Raw genomic sequence first — 18,373 nt, 5'->3', positions numbered from 1 at the left:
TATCAATTTTAAAGGAAAGACTTGGCCAAGAAAAAGAAGTACTGTATTAACAGTACAGCAGTCTAATCTTCAATACATCAAAAATATAAATATCATTTATTACAATCCTTATGTAAAGCATTCCCAAAAATTTCTACTTTTCAACTGGTAAGTTATCAATAACTGAATACTTCTGATTTTAATGTTTTCAAAACTAAAAAGCATTAAACTTACATTTTTATTTCACTAGTTACTACAAGTATTTCACTAGCCATTCACTAGAATTCATAAGAATAGTCCTTTCACTATTCATTATAACTAGTAATGTTTTTAAAAGGGGTTTTTCTTAGTTTTTTTATTTTTTATTTTATTCTGGTAAAACATTCCCTTCTCTACAAAGTGTTTTTACAAATAGCTAATTCAGAGTTAGTTTGAATTTCAATAATAAGTTTTGGATTTTCATAGATTTTTTTTAACAAGTGTGTGAAAGCAAAAATGTTAACAACTTTCTAAGGAAACAAAATTTCTTATTCTTTTTTTTTTTTTTTTTTTGAGACAGTCTCACTCTGTTTTGCCCAGGCTGGAGTACAGTGGTGTGATCTCGCCTCACTGCAACCTCTGCCTCCCAGTAACCTCTGCCTCCCAGTTCAAGCAATTCTCCTACCTCAGCCTCCTGAGTAGCTGGGACTACAGGCATGTGCCACTATGCCTGGCAAACTTTTGTATTTTTAGTAGAGACTGGGTTTTACCAAGTTGGCCAGGCTGATCTCAAACTCCTGAGCTCAGGTGATCTGCCTGCCTCAGTCGCCCAAAGTGCTGGGATTACAGGCATGAGCCACCATGCCCAGTCTTATTCTTTCTTTTTTCTGTTATAAACTTTTAAGCATTGCCTTCTATAAATTATACTTTTAAATTCAACTGTAAGTTGAAGACCATAACTTTAGAACACAAACTATTATGGAACACTTCTTAGAGCTACAAAAAGAGTTGACTCATTCAGAATTAAAGTTTAAGTAAATTCCATGTTCTAAATCTGATATAAAATACGAAATGGAAAATTCCTTTATCTGTTTTTTTTAAAAGTATTCTAGACTGGGCCCGGTGGCTCACACCTGTAATCCCAACACTTTGGGAGGCCGAGGTAGGTGGGCGTATCACTTGAGGTCAGGAGTTCAAGACCAGCCTGGCCAACATGGTAAAATGCTGTCTCTACTAAAAATGCAAAAATTAGCCAGGTGTGGTGGTGCATGCCTGTAGTGCCAGCTACTTGGGAGGCTGAGGCAGGAGAATCGCTTGAGCATGGGAGGCAGAGGTTGCAGTGAGCCAAGAGCATGCCACTGCACTCCAGCCTGGGCAACAGAGGGAGACTCTGTAAGTAAGTAAATAAATAAATAAATAAACAAACAAATAAATAATGTATTCTAAACTGATTTAAGTATCTTCAAGCTGTTAAATTTTATCAATCCCTACTGACAAATGATAGTTGAATGTCTTATCAGAAAACTAGTTTCACTAATTTTTTGGAGGCTTTCCTTTAGTACATTATTAAAAATAAAAATCAACCTTAAATACAAGAATTATCAGAAACAAATCTGTATTGCTTGCATTACAGCTTATATAACCAAGCACGATATCTGTTCCCCTTGGTAGCTATTTGGAGTAAGACAACATGATCTCAAAATGGTCACTGAATGTTGATAGCAGATAGCTGTGGTGACATTCCTCAGGCTTGTGAAGCTACAATGGTACATGACCAAGCTCAGTATAAACTGATTTTATTTATTTACTTATTTATTTATTTAGAGACAAGGTCTCACTCTCACTCTGTCACCCAGGCTGGAGGGTAGTGGCGCAATCACAGCTCACTGGAGCCTCGACCTCCTCGGCACAAGGGATCTTCACTCTACTGAGTAGCTTGGATTACAGACATGCACTATCACATCTGGCTAATTTTCATGTTTTCTGTAGAGACGGGGTCTCGCCATGTTGATCAAGCTGGTCTCAAACACCTGGGCTCAAGTAACCTGCCTCCCTCAACCTCTCAAAGTGCTGGTATTACAGGTGTGAGCCACTGCGCCCAGATATAAACGGATTATTTATAGGTTTTAGCAGATTCTTACTCCTTATTTACTAGCTAGAATTACAAAAGGAGATCAGTGTATAGTTATGCATAGCTTAACGATGAGGATACCTTCTGAGAAATGTGCCATTAGGTGATTCATTGTGTGAACATGATAGAGTGTACTTACACAAACCTAGATGGTGTAGCTTGCTATACACCTAGGTTATATGGTATAGCCTATTGCTTCTAGGCTATAAACCTGTACAGGGCATTACTGTACTGAATACTGTAGGCAACTGCAACACAATGATAAGTATTATATTTGTGTAACTAAACATATCTAAATATAGAAAAGATACCTTAAAAATACAGTATTATCATCTTATGGGACAACTATCCTATATGTGATCCATCAGTGACTGAAATGTCATTATGCAGAGCATGATTGTATTTAGTTTATTTCAAAAGAAATTTAGAAATTAAAAATAAATGAATACCTTCCCTTGAGATTAGAGGTTTATCTATATTTCAGACAAAATTGCTGGGTTTTTAATATAGAGCCCAACCTATTTTGATTCTGTAATGTATGGTCAGTGAATATCCCCCTCATCTAATTGCTTATAAATGACAGGAGTGAGCATATGAGTTGGTTAGAAAAAACAACTAGATCAGAAAATATAAAAATCTGTCTTCCTCTACAGGTCTGCTGAAAACTCAACCCAAAACTGGAGAAGTGCTTGAACTAAAACTTACTTAAGAAAAGGCAATAACATTTGCCATTAATAAATAAATTAAAAAACAATAAAGAAAAAAGTTTTATATTTTGGGATCTCCACATGCAGGGCATCTTAAAATGTATGTGCAAGAACAATTCAGTACTAAATGGTTCAGTACTGAGACTAAGTCTAAATGTTTCCTCACAAAATGTCCTTTTGGCCTTGAAGGACAAGAAGTCATAAAAGAAAACCCAATACATTTTTATAAAATACCCAAATTCAAGCCTAAAAAGAAGAAATAAGCATAATGAGGTTCCGCTAAAGGTATAAATTACCATCCCTTCTCTCCAGTTAGTGTTTAAAAAAAGAAAACGCTTCTATCGTAATCTCTACTGAAGTTCCAAGAAAGGAAAACACAACAAAGGTGTTAGGTGAGCAAATATAAAACATTTCTAAAGACATATGCCAGATTCCTACAGTCCTCATGGCTCGGATCTCACAGTGATTTATGGCCAAATATGACAGGATTTCAGTCTCATAAGCAAAGCACTTGATGTTCATCTTTTGGATATAAAATATTCACCTTAAAGCTTTCTGCATGTTTTTATAATTGAATCATGTTTTATCTTTGCAAAATTTTTACTTCTGTTGGAAAAAACATTCACTACAAGCAAAGTAATTGGGTCAGTAGTTCCTACTCATTTTCTCTAGCTTTGCAGATTTCCATTAAGGTATACTGCCTTAGTTATTTCTCTATTACTCTGGCTTCCTCATATCTCAAAGGATATTGCAATATATACTGTGGTTTAGAAAACAAGGTTATGTATGTACTTGGCTGCCGATTTTCAAATGTACTTTTTAGACCAAAGAAAAGTAATACAGACAAACTGAACAGGACAGAGAAATTTAAATAGGGAGTGAGGGAAACGAAAGAAACCCACCTTCACTAGTTCCTGAATAAATAATCTCAAGCACTCTACAAATTATATCAAGTACAAGCAATATGCCAACATATATTGAATTCTTGTAAAAATATGATACCAAGTTCTATTAACACATCAAATCCAATTATTTTGGCTACCTTTAACACAATGGTTCTCAACCCTGGATACTGAAATCATCTGGGGAGCTTTAAAGAATAACGATACCTATGTTCCATCCCCACAGATTCTTATGTAATTGGCTGGGGGTAAGGCCTGAGCATCAAAATGTTTAAAGCTCTGAATGTGATTCTTATGTGTGACCATGGCTGAAAACTACTGCTTTAAAATAATATAAACTGAAGACAGTATTTTAGTTGCCCTGGGGTACACAGATAGACATACACACACACCAGAGTTCAACAAAAACCTGGTCACCCTTCTTGGAAGCAACTTCTTGATATCCTGGGATTGTTAATTCTCTCACAAGCACATCCAATGTCAGCAGTGTGAAAACAACTTTGAGATGGGTGCCTATAGGTGTTCTAAAAATTGGGAACTTGATTTAGTAGAGTATTTCATAAATAACACTAACCTAGAAGCTGGCATAAGTACTAACCAAGGATCCAGTTCTCACAAAAACATTTCCTGTAGGATGTGGGCTGTATATTTTACTGCCAGTCTAGGTTCTATTATTGTTTACTTTATTCTTTACAACTTTTCTTGACTTCATATATTTGTATTAAAAAAGGATTTTATAGGCCGGGCGCGGTGGCTCATGCCTGTAATCCCAGCACTTTGGGAGGCCGAGGTGGGTGGATCACAAGGTCAGGAGTTCAAGACCAGCCTGGCCAAGATGGTGAAACCCCCATCTCTACTAAAAATACAAAAAATAAGCCAGGCGCAGTGGCAGGCACCTGTAATCCCAACTACTCGGGAGGCTGAGGCAGGAGAACCACTTGAACTCGGAGGGCGGAGGTTGCAGTGAGCTGAGATTGTGCCACTGCACTCCAGCCTGGGTGACAGAGTAAGACTCTGTCTCAAAAAACAAATAAAAAGGATTTTATGGGCTAAACTGCAACATCAATCATTTTCATTGTGACTACATCTTTACTACTTTGAAGTATGTGATGTACAATAAACTGTACATAATAAAGTGTACAACTTTATAAGTTTTGACATATGTATACAATCATTGCCACACTTTTTTCCTTTTTCTTTTTTTTTTTTTTTCTGAGACACAGTCTTACTCTGTCACCAAGGCTACAGTGAAGTGATCCGATCTTGGCTTGCTGCAACCTCCGCCTTCCGGGCTCAAGTGATTTTTGTGCCTCAGACTCCTAAGTAGCTGGAACTACAGACACACACCACCACACACAGCTAATTTTTTGTATTTTTAGTAGAGACAGGGTTTCACCATGTTGGCCAGGGTGGTCTCAAACTCCTGACCTCGAATGATCTGCCTGCCTCAGCTTCCCAAAGTGCTGGGATTACAGAAGCGAGCAACCTGTAACCTAGAAACCTATGACAGTATTAACGAAATAATATCATAGCTTTCTAGGAATCTTAAAATAGATATGTTTTCATATTCCTGCCCAAATGTTAAATATAGACAAAATGAAATAAGCACTGCTGGCAGGATGAAAACTAAATAGCCGATATAAATAGCTGGTAAAACTTAGATATCCAAGTGTACTTATTAAATTTTTCTAATCTGTTGGATGTGTGTGTGTGTGTGTATAAAAATATCTGTTACATAACATAATGGTTAAGAGAACAGACAAGTTTTTTTTTCGCTTTTTTTTTGGAGACGGAGTCTCGCTCTGTCACCCAGGCTGGAGTGCAGTGGCACAATCTCGGCTCACTGCAAGCTCCGCCTCCCGGGTTCACACCATTCTCCTGCCTCAGACTCCCCAGTAGCTGGGATTACAGGTGCCCGCCACCATGCCCGGCTAATTTTTTTGTGTTTTTAGTAGAGATGGGGTTTCACCATGTTAGCCAGGATGGTCTCGATCTCCTGATCTCATGATCCACCCACCTTGGCCTCCCAAAGTGCTGGGATTACAGGCATGAGCCACCACACCCGGCCTGTTTTTTTGTTTTTTTTTTTTTGGTTTTTTTTTTTGAGACAGAGCCTCACTGTTGCCCAGACTGGAGTGCAGTGGCACCATCTCGGCTGACAGCAACCTCTGCCTCCCGGGTTCAAGTGATTCTCCTGCCTCAGCCTCCCGAGTAGCTGGGATTACAGGTGCCTGCCACCATGCCCAGCTAATTTTTGTATTTTTAGTAGAGATGGGGCTTCCCCATGTTGGCCAGGCTGGTCTCGATCTCCTGACCTCAGATGATACACCTGCCTCAGCCTCCCAAAGTGATGGGATTACAGGTATGAGCCACCGTGCCCAGCAAGATAACTGACTTTAGGATCAGACAAAGTAGTCAACAAGTACAAGTAGAACTACTTTATAATAACTGAATAAAAGGTACTCCAAATTTAAAATTTTTCTTTTTTTGCGACAGGGTCTCCCACCCAGGCTGGAGTACAGTGATGTGATCCCTGCTCACTGCAACCTCCACCTCCCAGGATGAAGCGATTCTCCTGCCTCAGCCTCCTGAGTAACTGGGATTACAGGTGCCCGCCACCATGCCTGGCAATTTTTTTTTGTTGTTGTTGTTTTGTTTTGTTTTTGTATTTTTAGTAGAAGAGATGGGGTTTTACTATGTTGGCCAGGCTGGTCTTGAACTCCTGACCTCAAATGATCCACCTGCCTTGGCCTTCCAAAGTGCTGGGATTACAGAGATGAGCCACTGCGCCTGGCCAAAAATTTTTAATGAATTTTTTTTTTTTTTTCTGGTGGAATCTTGCTCTTGTCACCCAGGCTGGAGTGCAGTGGCTCGATCTCAGCTCAATGCAACCTCCACCTCCCAGATTCAAGCGATTCTCCTGCCTCAGCCTCCCAAGTAGCTGGGATTACAGGCACCTGCCACCATGCCTGGCTAATTTTTGTATTTTTAGTAGAGACAAGGTTTCACCATGTTGGCCAGGCTGGTCTCAAAGTCCTGACCTCAGGTGATCCACCCACCTTGGCCTCCCAGTGTTGGGATTACAGGCGTGAGCCACTGTGCTCGGGCTGAATTATCTTTTATTATTTAAAAATTTTTTTTTTCTTGAGACAGAGTTTTGCTCTTATTGCCCAGGCTGGAGTGCAATGGCATGATCTCGGCTCACCGCAACCTCCACCTCCTGGGTTCAAGCAATTCTCGTGCCTCAGCCTCCCGAGTAGCTAGGATTACAGGCATGTGCCACCATACCCAGCTAATTTTGTATTTTTAGTAGAGACGGGGTTTCTCCATGTTGGTCAGGTTGGCCTCGAACTCCTGACCTCAGGTGATCCGCCCGCCTCAGCCTCCCAAAGTGCTGGGATTACAGGCATGAGCCACCATGCCAGGCCCTGATTTATCTTTTAAATTAAAATTAAAGTCAGTACAGAACTGCAAACACTGAAATATCTAAAGAAACTATAAAAGAAAATATGTAAGAAAATCTGACAGCTCATCAAGTAAGAAATAAATTTCTGTTGTAGGATATAATAGAAGCACTTATTTGATTATTTATCTGAAAATGAATGTGATTAGCTAATTCATTGACCTGGGTTTTCTCTTCCTAATTACCAGTCTCTTTTTTTTTTCCCCAAAGACATAAGCCAGATCATTAAAAGTCTGAGCTGGCAGTCATCTGGAACACAAAGTGAATGACTTCAAGAAAAACCATATAGACATTAAAATTATCTGCTATAATGACTGCTGTAACTGTTGGGAAAAGAAGCACTGTATGTAAGATTAAACTGAGAATTATTTGTGACCTCAAGGACTCTGATGGCACATTTAGGGGTCTTTACGAACAATGTATTAATGTAAATTAAGATACACTGCCTCCTATACCTGACTGATTATTAAAGATGACTGGATGAGATTGTGTTGTTTAATCCAAATTCTTGGTCTTTATTTATTATCTCTATTATTGCCTTGGAAATTCTGACCAAACGCCAAGGATTTTGAGATCTAACCAAATGCAGTAGTGGTCAGCTTCTGAACAATCACATTATTGGCCCATTCCGTTCTTCTGAGACAGCTGCCAGGACCCTGAGGCTAGTTTCCAGACTCTGTCCACAAGTGAGAGTATCCAAATTTTCAGACAATTCTACCTCTGAAAAAGGATTCTAGGAAACAGTGTCTTTTCCTGTTGCTGTTATTGCATAAAATCAAGCTGAATAGACAAGCTAACATGTAGTGAAAAATAGAGTTTACAAAGGAAAATTGACTTAAGTTTAACTCACCTGTCCATATTTGCCTAATTCCAGCTCTATAATGGCAACAGGCGTGTGTATTTGAGCTGAGTGCCTTGACTGAGACTTGCCATCAACTCTCCAGCTCAGGCCCCGAAGCCCGCTATTCCAGCGGCTCTGGTTCATGAGGCTGTCACGGATTTTTGTCTTGTGGCTCTTCCAGAATTTGGAAATGACAGCAGCTTGGTCAGATGAGATCCCACCTTGCTTTTTGGTTTGAGCAGTCAAGAATGCCTCCAGCTGGTTGAAATCCATGTCTGCAGACGCAACAGACTATAAAGATGACAGAAAAAGCAAAAAATTTGAATTTAGTAGGTAATTAGAAAAAGATAGCTTCTTAACTACAGATCATATTTTGAGTGACTCTTCAATCACTGAAATAGCCCAGACACAATGGCTCACGCCTGTAATCTCAGCACTTTGGGAGGCAGAGGTGAGATCACTTGAGGTTAGGAGTTAGAGACCAAACTGGCCAACGTGGTGAAACCCTGTCTCTACTAAAACTACAAAAATTAGCTAGGCATGGTTGTGCGTGGTATATATGCAATAACAGCAATCTCAGAAATCTCAGCTACTCAGGAGGCTGAGGCACAAGAATCGCTTCAACCGGGAGGCAGAGACTGCAGTGAGCCAAAATTGCGCCACTGCACTCCAGCCTGGGTGACAGAGAGAGAACCTGTCTCAAAAAAAAAAAAAAATCACTGAAATAAACTTTAATAAAAGGTCATCAAGGGATAGTAAAGAGGCCAGGTACGGTGTGGCTCACACCTGTAATCCCAGCACTTTGCGAAGCTGAGGTGGGCAGATCAGAAATTCGAGACCAGCCTGGCCAAAACGGTGAAACCCTGTTTTTCTACTAAAAATACAAAATTGGCCGGGTGTAGTTGCGCACACCTGTAGTCCCAGCTACTCGGGAGGCTGAGGCAGGAGAATCACTTGAACCCGGGAGGCAGAGGTAGCAGTGAACTCAGATCGCACCACTACACTCCAGCCTGAGCGACAGAGCAAGACTGCACTCAAAAAAAAAAAAAAGTGGGTGGGGGAGGGAGCAGAAAATAATGAGAATAAGCTCTTTATAACAAAAATACTCCCTTTGGAAACATCAAATATCAGAAAAGCTACTGTTAAAAATTCCATGTCACTCAATTTGGTATCAATAACTAGAATATAATTTTTAAATATCCAGTTCTATGGCGGGGAGATAAAATGAAAATTTTTTTGAAGTAATAAAACAAGCCAGGTGTGGTGGTATGTGCCTGTAGTCCCAGCTACTTGGGAAGCTGAGGCAGGACAGCTGGAGCGCAGGAGTTCAAGTCCAGCCTGGGCAACATAGCAAGACCCTGTCTCTAAAATAATAACAATAAAACAAAAGAATAAAATTAATTGGTTGTCTGATAAAATCTTACATAATTTCACAATGCCTTATAGCCAGGCTTGGTTTGATATACTTCAACTGTATAATGCCTTATCCATATGATGCACTAAGTAAATTATTGTTAAGTGAATGTATTATCTTAGCTTTGAAGCCCATCTTCAGCCAAACAGCTCATTCACAATAATACTACTGTGAAATTATATACTACTTTATACTTTCCCATAAATTTTCAAAAGTTAATTGCCATTGAATCTGGGTTCTCTATTCTAGCATCCAAGAAGACACAGTAACTAAATATAAGCTCAAGCATAGTAACATGCCTTAAATTTGCACAGTAATCTTTAGCATACCATAGCATTTTCACATCTACAGGCATACTTCATTTTATTGTGCATCATTTTATTGCATTTCACTTTATTATACTTCACAGATACTGCATTTTTTACAAATTGAAGGTCTGTGGCAACCCTATACTAAGCAAGTCTATTGGTGCCATTTTTCAAATAGCATATGCTCACCTTGTGTCTCTGTGTCACATTTTGAAAATTCTCATATTTCAAACTTTTTCACTATTATTTATATCTGTCATGGTGATCTGTGATCAGAGATCTTCAATGTTACTACTGGAATTCTTTCAGGGTGCCATGAACCACGCCCATAGAAGACAGATAAACTAACTAATTGATAAATGTCTTGTGTTCTGACTGCTCCAACCACTGGCCGTTCCTTCTCTTTCCCTCTCTGCAGGCCTCCCTATGACCTGAGACACACAATATTGAAATTAGGCCAATTAATAACCCTACAATGGCCTCTAGGTATTCGAGTGAAAAAGTCACACATATCTCATTTTAAATCAAAAGCTAGAAATGTTTAAGCTTAGAGAGGAAGCTAAGATAGGCTGAAAGCTAGGCCTCCTGTGCCAGACAGCTAGCCAAGTTGTGAACGCCAAGGAGAAGTTCTTGAAATAAATTAAAAGTGCTACTCCAGTGCACACACAAATGACAAGAAAGCAAAACAGAGCCGGGCGCAGTGGTTCACGCCTGTAATCCCAGCACTTTGGGAGGCCGAATCGGGCAGATCACTTGAGGTCAGGAGTTCGAGACCAGCCTGGACAACATGGTGAAACCTTGTCTCTACTAAAAATACAAAAATTAGCTGGGTGTAGTTGTGCACGCCTGTAATCCCAGCTACTCGGGAGGCTGAGGCAGGAGAAATGCATGAACCCAGGAGGCAGAGGTTGCACTGAGCCGAGATAGTACGACTGCACTTCCAGCCTCGGCCTGGAGGACAGAGTGAGACTCTGTCTCAAAAAAAAAAAAAAAAAGAAAGAAAGAAAGCACAACAGCCTTATTGCTGATATGGAGAAGGTTTTGGTGGTCTGGACAAAAGATCAAACCAGCCACCACATTCCCATAAGCCAAAACCTAATCGAGCGCAAGGCCCTAACTTTCTTTAATTATATGTAGGCTGAGAGAGGTGAGAAAGCTTATAGATGAAAAGTTTGAAGCAAGGTTGGTTCGTGAGGTTTAAAGAAAGTTGTCTCCATTAACACAAAAGCACAAGATGAAGCAGCAAGTGCTGATGTAGGAGCTGCAGCGAGTTATCCAGAAGATTTAGCTATTTGATGAAGGTGGTTACACTAAACAAAAGATTTTCAATATAGATGAAACAGCCATGTATTGGAAAAAGATACCATCTAGGACTTTATTTGTTGTTTGTGAGTTCTCATAAAATAGGACTTTCACAGCTAGAGAGAAGTCAATGCCTAGCTTCAAAGGACAGGCTGACTCTCTTGTTAGGGGCTAATGCAGCTGGTGACTTGAAGTTGAAGCCAATGCTCATTTACCATTCAGAAAACTCTAGGGCCCTTAAGAATGATGTTAAATCTACTCTGCCCGTGCTCTATAAATGGAACAACAAAGCTTAAACAGCATATCTGTTTACAGCATGGCTTGCTGAATTTAAAATATTCAGCTGAATTTAAAATATTCACAGTGCGCTTAATATTTTACGGAAACCTACTGCTCAGAAAAAAGATTCCTTTCAAAATATTACTACTCATTAACAATGCACGTAGTCACTCAAGAGCTCTGATGGAGACGTACAAGGAGATGTTATTTTCATGACTGCTAACACGGCATTCATTCTGCAGTCCATGGATCAAGAAGTAATTTTGACCGTCAAGTCTTTTTTTTTTTTTTTTAAGAAATACATTTTGTGACCAGGCATAGTGGCTCAAGCCTATAATCTCAGCACTTGGGAGGCCGAGGTGGGCAGATTGCTTGAGCCTGGGAGTTCAAGACCATTCTGGGCAACATGGCAAGACCACGTTTTTACAAAAAAATACAAAAAAATTAGCCAGGCAGGGTAGTACGTATCTGTGGTCCCAGCTACTTAGGAGGCTGAGGTGGGAGGATGACTGTGAACACAGGGGATCAAGGCTGCATAAGCCAAGATGGCACCATTGCACTCCTGCCTGGGTGACACAGCAAGACCCTGTCTAAAAAGAAAAAAAAAGAAAGAAAGAAAGAAATACATTTTGTAAGGCTATAGCTGCCATAGACAGTGATTACTCCAATGGATCCAGGCAGAATAAACTGAAAATCTTCAGGAAAGGATTCACCATTCTAGATGCCATTAAGAACATTCACGATTCATAGAAGAATGTCAAAATATCCACATTAACGGGAGTTTGGAAGAAGTTGGTTCCATCCCTCATGGATGACTTTGAGGAGTCCAAGACTTCAGTGGAGGAAGTAACTGCATATGTGGTGAAAACAGCAAGAGAACAAGAATTAGAAGTGAAATCTGAAGATGTGATTGAATTGCTGCAATCTTATGATCAAACTTGAATGGATAAGAAGTTACTCCTTATGGAGGAGTAAACAAAGTGGTTTCTTGGTATCTAGTCCTAGTAAAGATGTTGTGAACATTGTTGAAGTGACAACAAAGGACTTAGAACATTACAGAAACTTAGTTGATAAAGCAGCCGCAGGGTTGGAGAGAACTGACTCCAATTTGGAAAGAGGTTCTACTGTAGGTAAAATGCTATCAAACAGCATCACATGCTACAGAGAAATCTTTCATGAAAGGGAGAGTCCACCGATGAAACAACCTCACTGTTGTGTTATTTAAGAAATTGCCACAGCCACCCCAACTTTCAGCAATCACCACTCTGATCAGTAAGCAGCCACTGACATCAAGGCAATTAAAATCCCACTTCTGACACACACACACACACACACACACTTAGAAAACAAAAACAAGACATCAAGACCCTCCACCAGCAAAAAGAATATGACTAGATGAAGGCTCAGGTAATCATTAGCATTTTTTAGCAATAAAGTTTTTAGGTTTTTTTTGGGAGATGGGGTCTCTGTTACCCAGGCTGGAGTGCAGGGGCACAATCATAGCTCACTGCAGCCTCAAACTCCTGGGCTCAAGTAATCCTCTCACTTCAGCCTCTTGAATAGTAATAAAGTATCCCTTAATTAAAGTATGTATACTGCTTTTAAAGACACAGTGCTCTTACACACAATATAGTGTAGTATGATATGGTATGGTATAGTATAAACACAACTTTAACGCACTAGGAAACAAAAGAATTCATGTGACTCGCTTAATTGTATTATTCACTTTATTGTGGCCACCTGGAACCAAACCCAAAGTATTTCTGAGGTATGTCTGTATTACTGCACTTGACCCTCATAATCAATTTTCAAAGGCAATGAGATAGACGATAGTATTATAGTGCTCTTCACTCTCAACTTACAGAAAAGGAAACTGAAGCTTCAAGCAGTCAACTGATTTTCCTGAAAGCACCATGAGCTAAGTGCAGGGCCAAAGCCTCAACAGTTAAGCCAGGTTTCCCTCTGATTAGTTGTCACAAGTGACTACATAGAGAAGTAGACTCGGTATCACTACCACTGAAAAAAATGTAGACTGGTACATTCTGCCAACAATGATACAGAGATGCCAGTCCCTAACGAGTGGCTACAATGCTTCAGTTGCTGGCCTTCAGAGATCCTGAGACATCAAACAATGATTTGAAGAGTATTACCACAAATTTTTTACTTAAGGTTTAGACGATTGAGTGAGGAATATGTAAGTGTTATCAGAACTTAGAGGGCCAACTAGCTCAGTTTAACAGTGAATAGAAAAACTGAGATAAGATTGAGAAGGCAGTCTAGAGCCAGATTAAAGTACATCAAGTTTAGACATTGTTATATATACGCAATGAGGGGCCACTAAAGGCTAGGTAACTGGGAAATCATGATGCAACATGTGGTTTAGAACGCTGAATCTGGCCAGTGTGGTGTCACATGCCTGCAGTCCCAGCTACTCCAGAGGCTGAGGCAGGAGGATTGTTCAAGCCCTGGAGGTTGAGACCAGCCTGGAAAACACAGCAAAACCCTGTCTCTCTTTTAAAAATGTCTTTAATTAAAAAAAAAATTTTTAAGCTGAATCTGATAACAGTAAGTAGTTGGACTGAAGTGAAAAATTTTCAGAGGGCTAGGGCAATGGAGCCTAGGAGAGGACAGCAGCAGTTAATAAGTTAGTCCCCCAGGGTAAGCTTCCCCTTGCCTCTTCTTTGCTATGCCCCTATCTGCTAGTGGCCATGGGGACTGGCATAAGCTCCAAACCAAACAGATCACAATATCCTCCTTTCTCTGGGCACACTGACTGGTCTAAATGAATTTCCCAATTTAGGGCAGGAGAAATGGTCTTGTCTTTTTGGGTCACAGTATAAGAAAGATATGAGGCTGGGGTTACAGACAGCATTTTCTTGGACCTTTTGGCAAAAGCATGTCTGCAAGAAAATAGAATGAAGCCAAGGAGAGATGAGAGTGGATTTTAATGGGGTGATACACCTGTTTTACAGTTCCCAAGACCCTGGTTCCTGCAGGCCTTCCTGCAATTCTATAATGCTATCTCAGCATCCTTCCTACAGACAACCCAAAATTCCATCAACTATTCAATTTAAGCTGCATTCCTATAACTTGGAATCAAGAGTCCTGACTAAAAGAAGGTGGTGGCAGTGGGAACAGAAGAATGTAAAGGTAACAATACCAGGTAGAATACAGGTAGAGCAAGTGAGACTGGAGCTGAAAGAAAAACAAGCTGTCTTTCATTTCTTCATTAATATAAAAAATTATATGGTAAATATTACAACTTTCTGGTGCATTAAAGATATTTCACATTACAATTCAATAAACATTTACTGAATATTTGCCTATTTACCAGATAGCAGGACCCCAAACCTCTGGCTATGCCAATCAATACAAATACAGGCTGGGCGTGGTGGCTCACACCTGTAATCCAGCACTTTGGGAGGCTGAGGTGGGCAGGTCATCTGAGGTCAGGAGTTCATGACCAGCCTGACCAACATGGAGAAACCCCATCTCCACTAACAATACAAAAATCAGCCGGGTGTCGTGGCAGGTGCCTGTAATCCCACCTATTAGAGAGGCTGATGCAAGAGAATCGCTTGAACCCAGGAGGCAGAGGTTGCAGTGAGCCAAGATTGCGCCACTGCACTTCAGCCTGGGCGACACAGCGAGACTCCGCCAAGAAAAGAAAGAAAAGAAAAGAAAGAATTATTTTGTATAGCATACTATAATTAAGTCAAATTATTTCCACTGACACCTTGCTTCACAATATTATGTCACAACTCAGGTAATTCTGGATTAAATAAGATATATTATTAAAATATTAATTCCACCTTTTTGGCTCACATATTTCTATTGGACGATCTAGTCTATACTTTGACTTCAAGCTGGTAATTATGCTCTCTTAACCACGCAGTGGACTGCTTGACAGATGTCACTCGGGCTAAGCCACCCCTTATCCAGCAGACACTGGCTCATTTTAACGCTCCCAACTTCCACAACAGGGGAAAGCTAGCGACCTAAAACTCTTAATTTTAAAAACTCCAGATCCCACAGATCTGCTGAGGAAACGCGACGGTTACCAAGAGACAGAAATGTCTTGAAGGAAAAACCCCCGTGGGTGTCAGTCTACCGGGGGACTGGGAACTTCAGCAGAAAAAGGTCACCCTTAGGAAAGAGAGAAGGGGAGACAGAACGAGCAAATCTGAAGGAGCCCGATGTGCAGCCCACGGAGTAGAGGTCTGAGAAGGAAAAGCCTTTCAGCTTGTGGGGACGGGGGAAGGCGAGGGGGGCGAGTCTGAAGCCAGCGGCCAAGGGGTTCTGCTCCAAGCCGGAGACTACAGAGAAGAGCAGTACCTTAAGAATCCCCCTCATCTTTGCCAGAAAGGGGCGGAACTCCTCGGGTGGCACCTCTGGATACAGCTGGCTCCGTAGCAGCTCCTCTGTGATGCCGGGGTACCCGTGGAAAGTGTCCTGGGCCAGCGCATTCAGCAGCCCGCTCAGGGACTTGCCACCCTCAAGCTCGCCCGCCGCCATGCTCTGCGAAGGCCCCGCCCCGCAACAGCTGAGCCGGGCCCCGCCACGGCGGCCGAGATGTGCCTAAATAGCCTGTGCAAAACCACCATGGGGAACCTGGAGGCAAGGCTTCCCCACGGGTCAGAGTTGGCAGCTTACAGCTTTGCTCTACAAAACCCATCCCCTTAGGATACCTCCATGGAAATATCCGTTTGGTTCCAGTAGGGTCACTTAGCTTCCCCTGATCCCCTTCATCACTGCAGAGCCTACTGGAAAGAAAGATTGCTCGCAGAGATTACTGGTGATGGGGTAGCAGCCTCTAAATTTGGCAGTTTAATTTTTAGATGGCTGTATCTCATTCCGGGACTTGCCAACCCATTAACTGAATAGGATCGATCACTCAGATTTAATCTCTGCCTAATCCTTACCTGTCATTCTCTGTTCCAGAAAGTTTAACTATCTCCTGATTACATAATGTTTTTGTTTGGGTTGTTAATTGCCTTTTTATATACACTTGTCTTTCCAGCTAGATCAGTGGCTCTGATCCAATGTTCTTTTATATGACAAATATTTTGTTAACACCTTATTTACTATCCTGAAATGAAATGCATAGCTAATATAACTTCCCACCCACATAATTTTAAAAAATCGATATATTATTCAGCCATAAAATGGAGTAAAGTACTGATACATGCTACAACATGAATGAGAGTTAAAAACAGGATTAGTAGGCTGGGCGCGGTGGCTCACGCTTGTAATCCCAGCACTTTGGGAGGCCGAGGCGGGCGGATCACGAGATCAGGAGATCGAGACCACGGTGAAACCCCGTCTCTACTAAAAATACAAAAAGTTAGCCGGGCGTGGTGGCGGGCACCTGTAGTCCCAGCTACTCGGAGAGGCTGAGGCAGGAGAATGGCGTGAACCCAGGAGGCGGAGCTTGCAGTGAGCCGAGATTGTGCCACTGCACTCCAGCCTGGGCGACAGAGCGAGACTCCGTCTCAAAAAAAAAAAAAAAACAGGATTAGTAAAAGAAGCCAGACATAAAAGGCCAAATGTTGGACATCCATTTATATGAAATGTCCAGGATAGACAAATCTATGGAGACTGAAAGTAATGTAATAGTTGCCAGAATCTGGAGGAGGGGACGAATGGGCAGTGACTGTTTATAGGTACAGAGTTTCTTTGGGGCATGATGAAAACATTCTGGAAGTGGAAGCACAACCTTGTTAATATACTAAAACCCACTGATTTGTACACTTTAAAAGATTAGTTTCATAGTATGTGAATATCTCAATTTAAAAATCAATTTAATGACCTAATTGTAATTTATCATAAAACGAAAAGGAAAGTAATTTATAATATAATATGTGTGTTTGGGTACACCTATACTAGTTGACTAAAAGACATACAAAGTAGCCAGATGATCTGCATCTTTACATCTTTATGTAGAATCACCTGTGACTTCTACAAATGCAAATTGATACAGGTGTGTGGTATATTGGTGACTCCAGAGGGAGGGCAGTTGCTTCTGGTAACATGATGTTCTGAAATGTGAACGACAGTTGGTAAAGTTTACAACAAAAAACACTCTTTCCTCACTCTACAGTCATTGCAAAGCTGGAATATTCTGTATACATTAATGCTAAACTAAAAATACATTGTGTTGCTGGGCGTGGTGGCTCATGCCTCTAATCCCAGCACTTTGGAAGGCCGAGGCAGGTGGATCACAAGGTCAGGAGATGAAGACCATCCTGGCTAACATGGTGAAACTCCGTCTCTACTAAAAATACAAAAAATTAGCCGGGCCTAGTGGCGGGCGCCTGTAGTCCTAGCTACTCAGGAGGCTGGGGCAGGAGAATGGCATGAACCTGGGAGGCGGAGCTTGCAGTGAGCCGAGATCACGCCACTGCACTCTGTCGCATGGGCGACAGAGCGAGACTCCGTCTCAAAAAAATAAAAATAATAATAATAATAGATTGTGTTTATATATAAAATAGAGTTTGACTTTAGGCTTAGATAGTAACAAACAGGTTTTTCACCCTTATGAATCTACCCTGCGTGGGAAGATGTCTTATATATCTGACCTCTCTCCCACCTATTCCATTCCTACCCTTCCTTCAAAGTGACAACTGAGGTTGGGCACAGTGGCTCACGCCTGTAACCCCAGCACTTTGGGAGGCTGAGGTGGGTGGATCACCTGAGGTCGGGAAATCGAGACCAGCCTGGCCAACATGGTGAAACCCCATCTCTACTGAAAATACAAAAATTAGCCAGGCATGGTAGCACATGTCTGTAGTCCCAGCTACTCGGGAGGCTGAGGCAGGAGAATTGCTTGAACTCAGGAAGTGGAAGTTGCAGTGATGGTGCCACTGCACTTCAGCCTGGGGGACAAGAGCAAAACTTCGTCTAAAAAAAAAAAGTGACAACTGAAATGCCCCTTTCGAGGCAGTGCCACATGGTTGAGAATCTACTCATCTAGACTACTTTAATTAACATTTATCCAGTAAAGAGGTATTCTCTCTTTTTTTTTTTTTTTTTTGAGAAAAAGTTTTACTCTGTTGCCCAGGCTGGAGT

General features: G+C 41.1%; 1 protein-coding gene across 4 annotated transcripts in view; it reads right to left on the bottom strand.

Moving 5' to 3' along the window:
* LOC129461867 (COMM domain-containing protein 1) overlaps window positions 1-16,711 on the bottom strand; it is a 148,162-nt gene extending 131,451 nt beyond the window's left edge. For 3 of the 4 annotated variants that reach the window (XR_008650706.2, XM_063617708.1, XM_063617709.1), the window contains exons 1-2: window positions 15,641-15,857; window positions 8,012-8,293 (exon numbers count right to left, since the gene is read on the bottom strand). Coding sequence is in view for 3 of the 4 variants with exons in the window: in XM_063617708.1 (XP_063473778.1) it covers window positions 8,012-8,293; window positions 15,641-15,820 (462 nt within the window). In the remaining variant the exon portion in view is untranslated. Of the gene's footprint in view, window positions 1-8,011; window positions 8,294-15,640 lie in introns of all 4 variants that reach the window. The other variant, XM_055241319.2, reaches the window with a different exon arrangement.
* Window positions 16,712-18,373: the final 1,662 nt, after the last annotated feature.

The sequence above is a fragment of the Symphalangus syndactylus genome, chromosome 14 (genome assembly GCF_028878055.3).
Source record: "Symphalangus syndactylus isolate Jambi chromosome 14, NHGRI_mSymSyn1-v2.1_pri, whole genome shotgun sequence".
NCBI lineage: Eukaryota > Metazoa > Chordata > Mammalia > Primates > Hylobatidae > Symphalangus > Symphalangus syndactylus.
The sequence above is the reverse complement of the archived record's forward strand: the minus strand, read 5'-3'. Positions and strand labels throughout refer to the sequence as shown.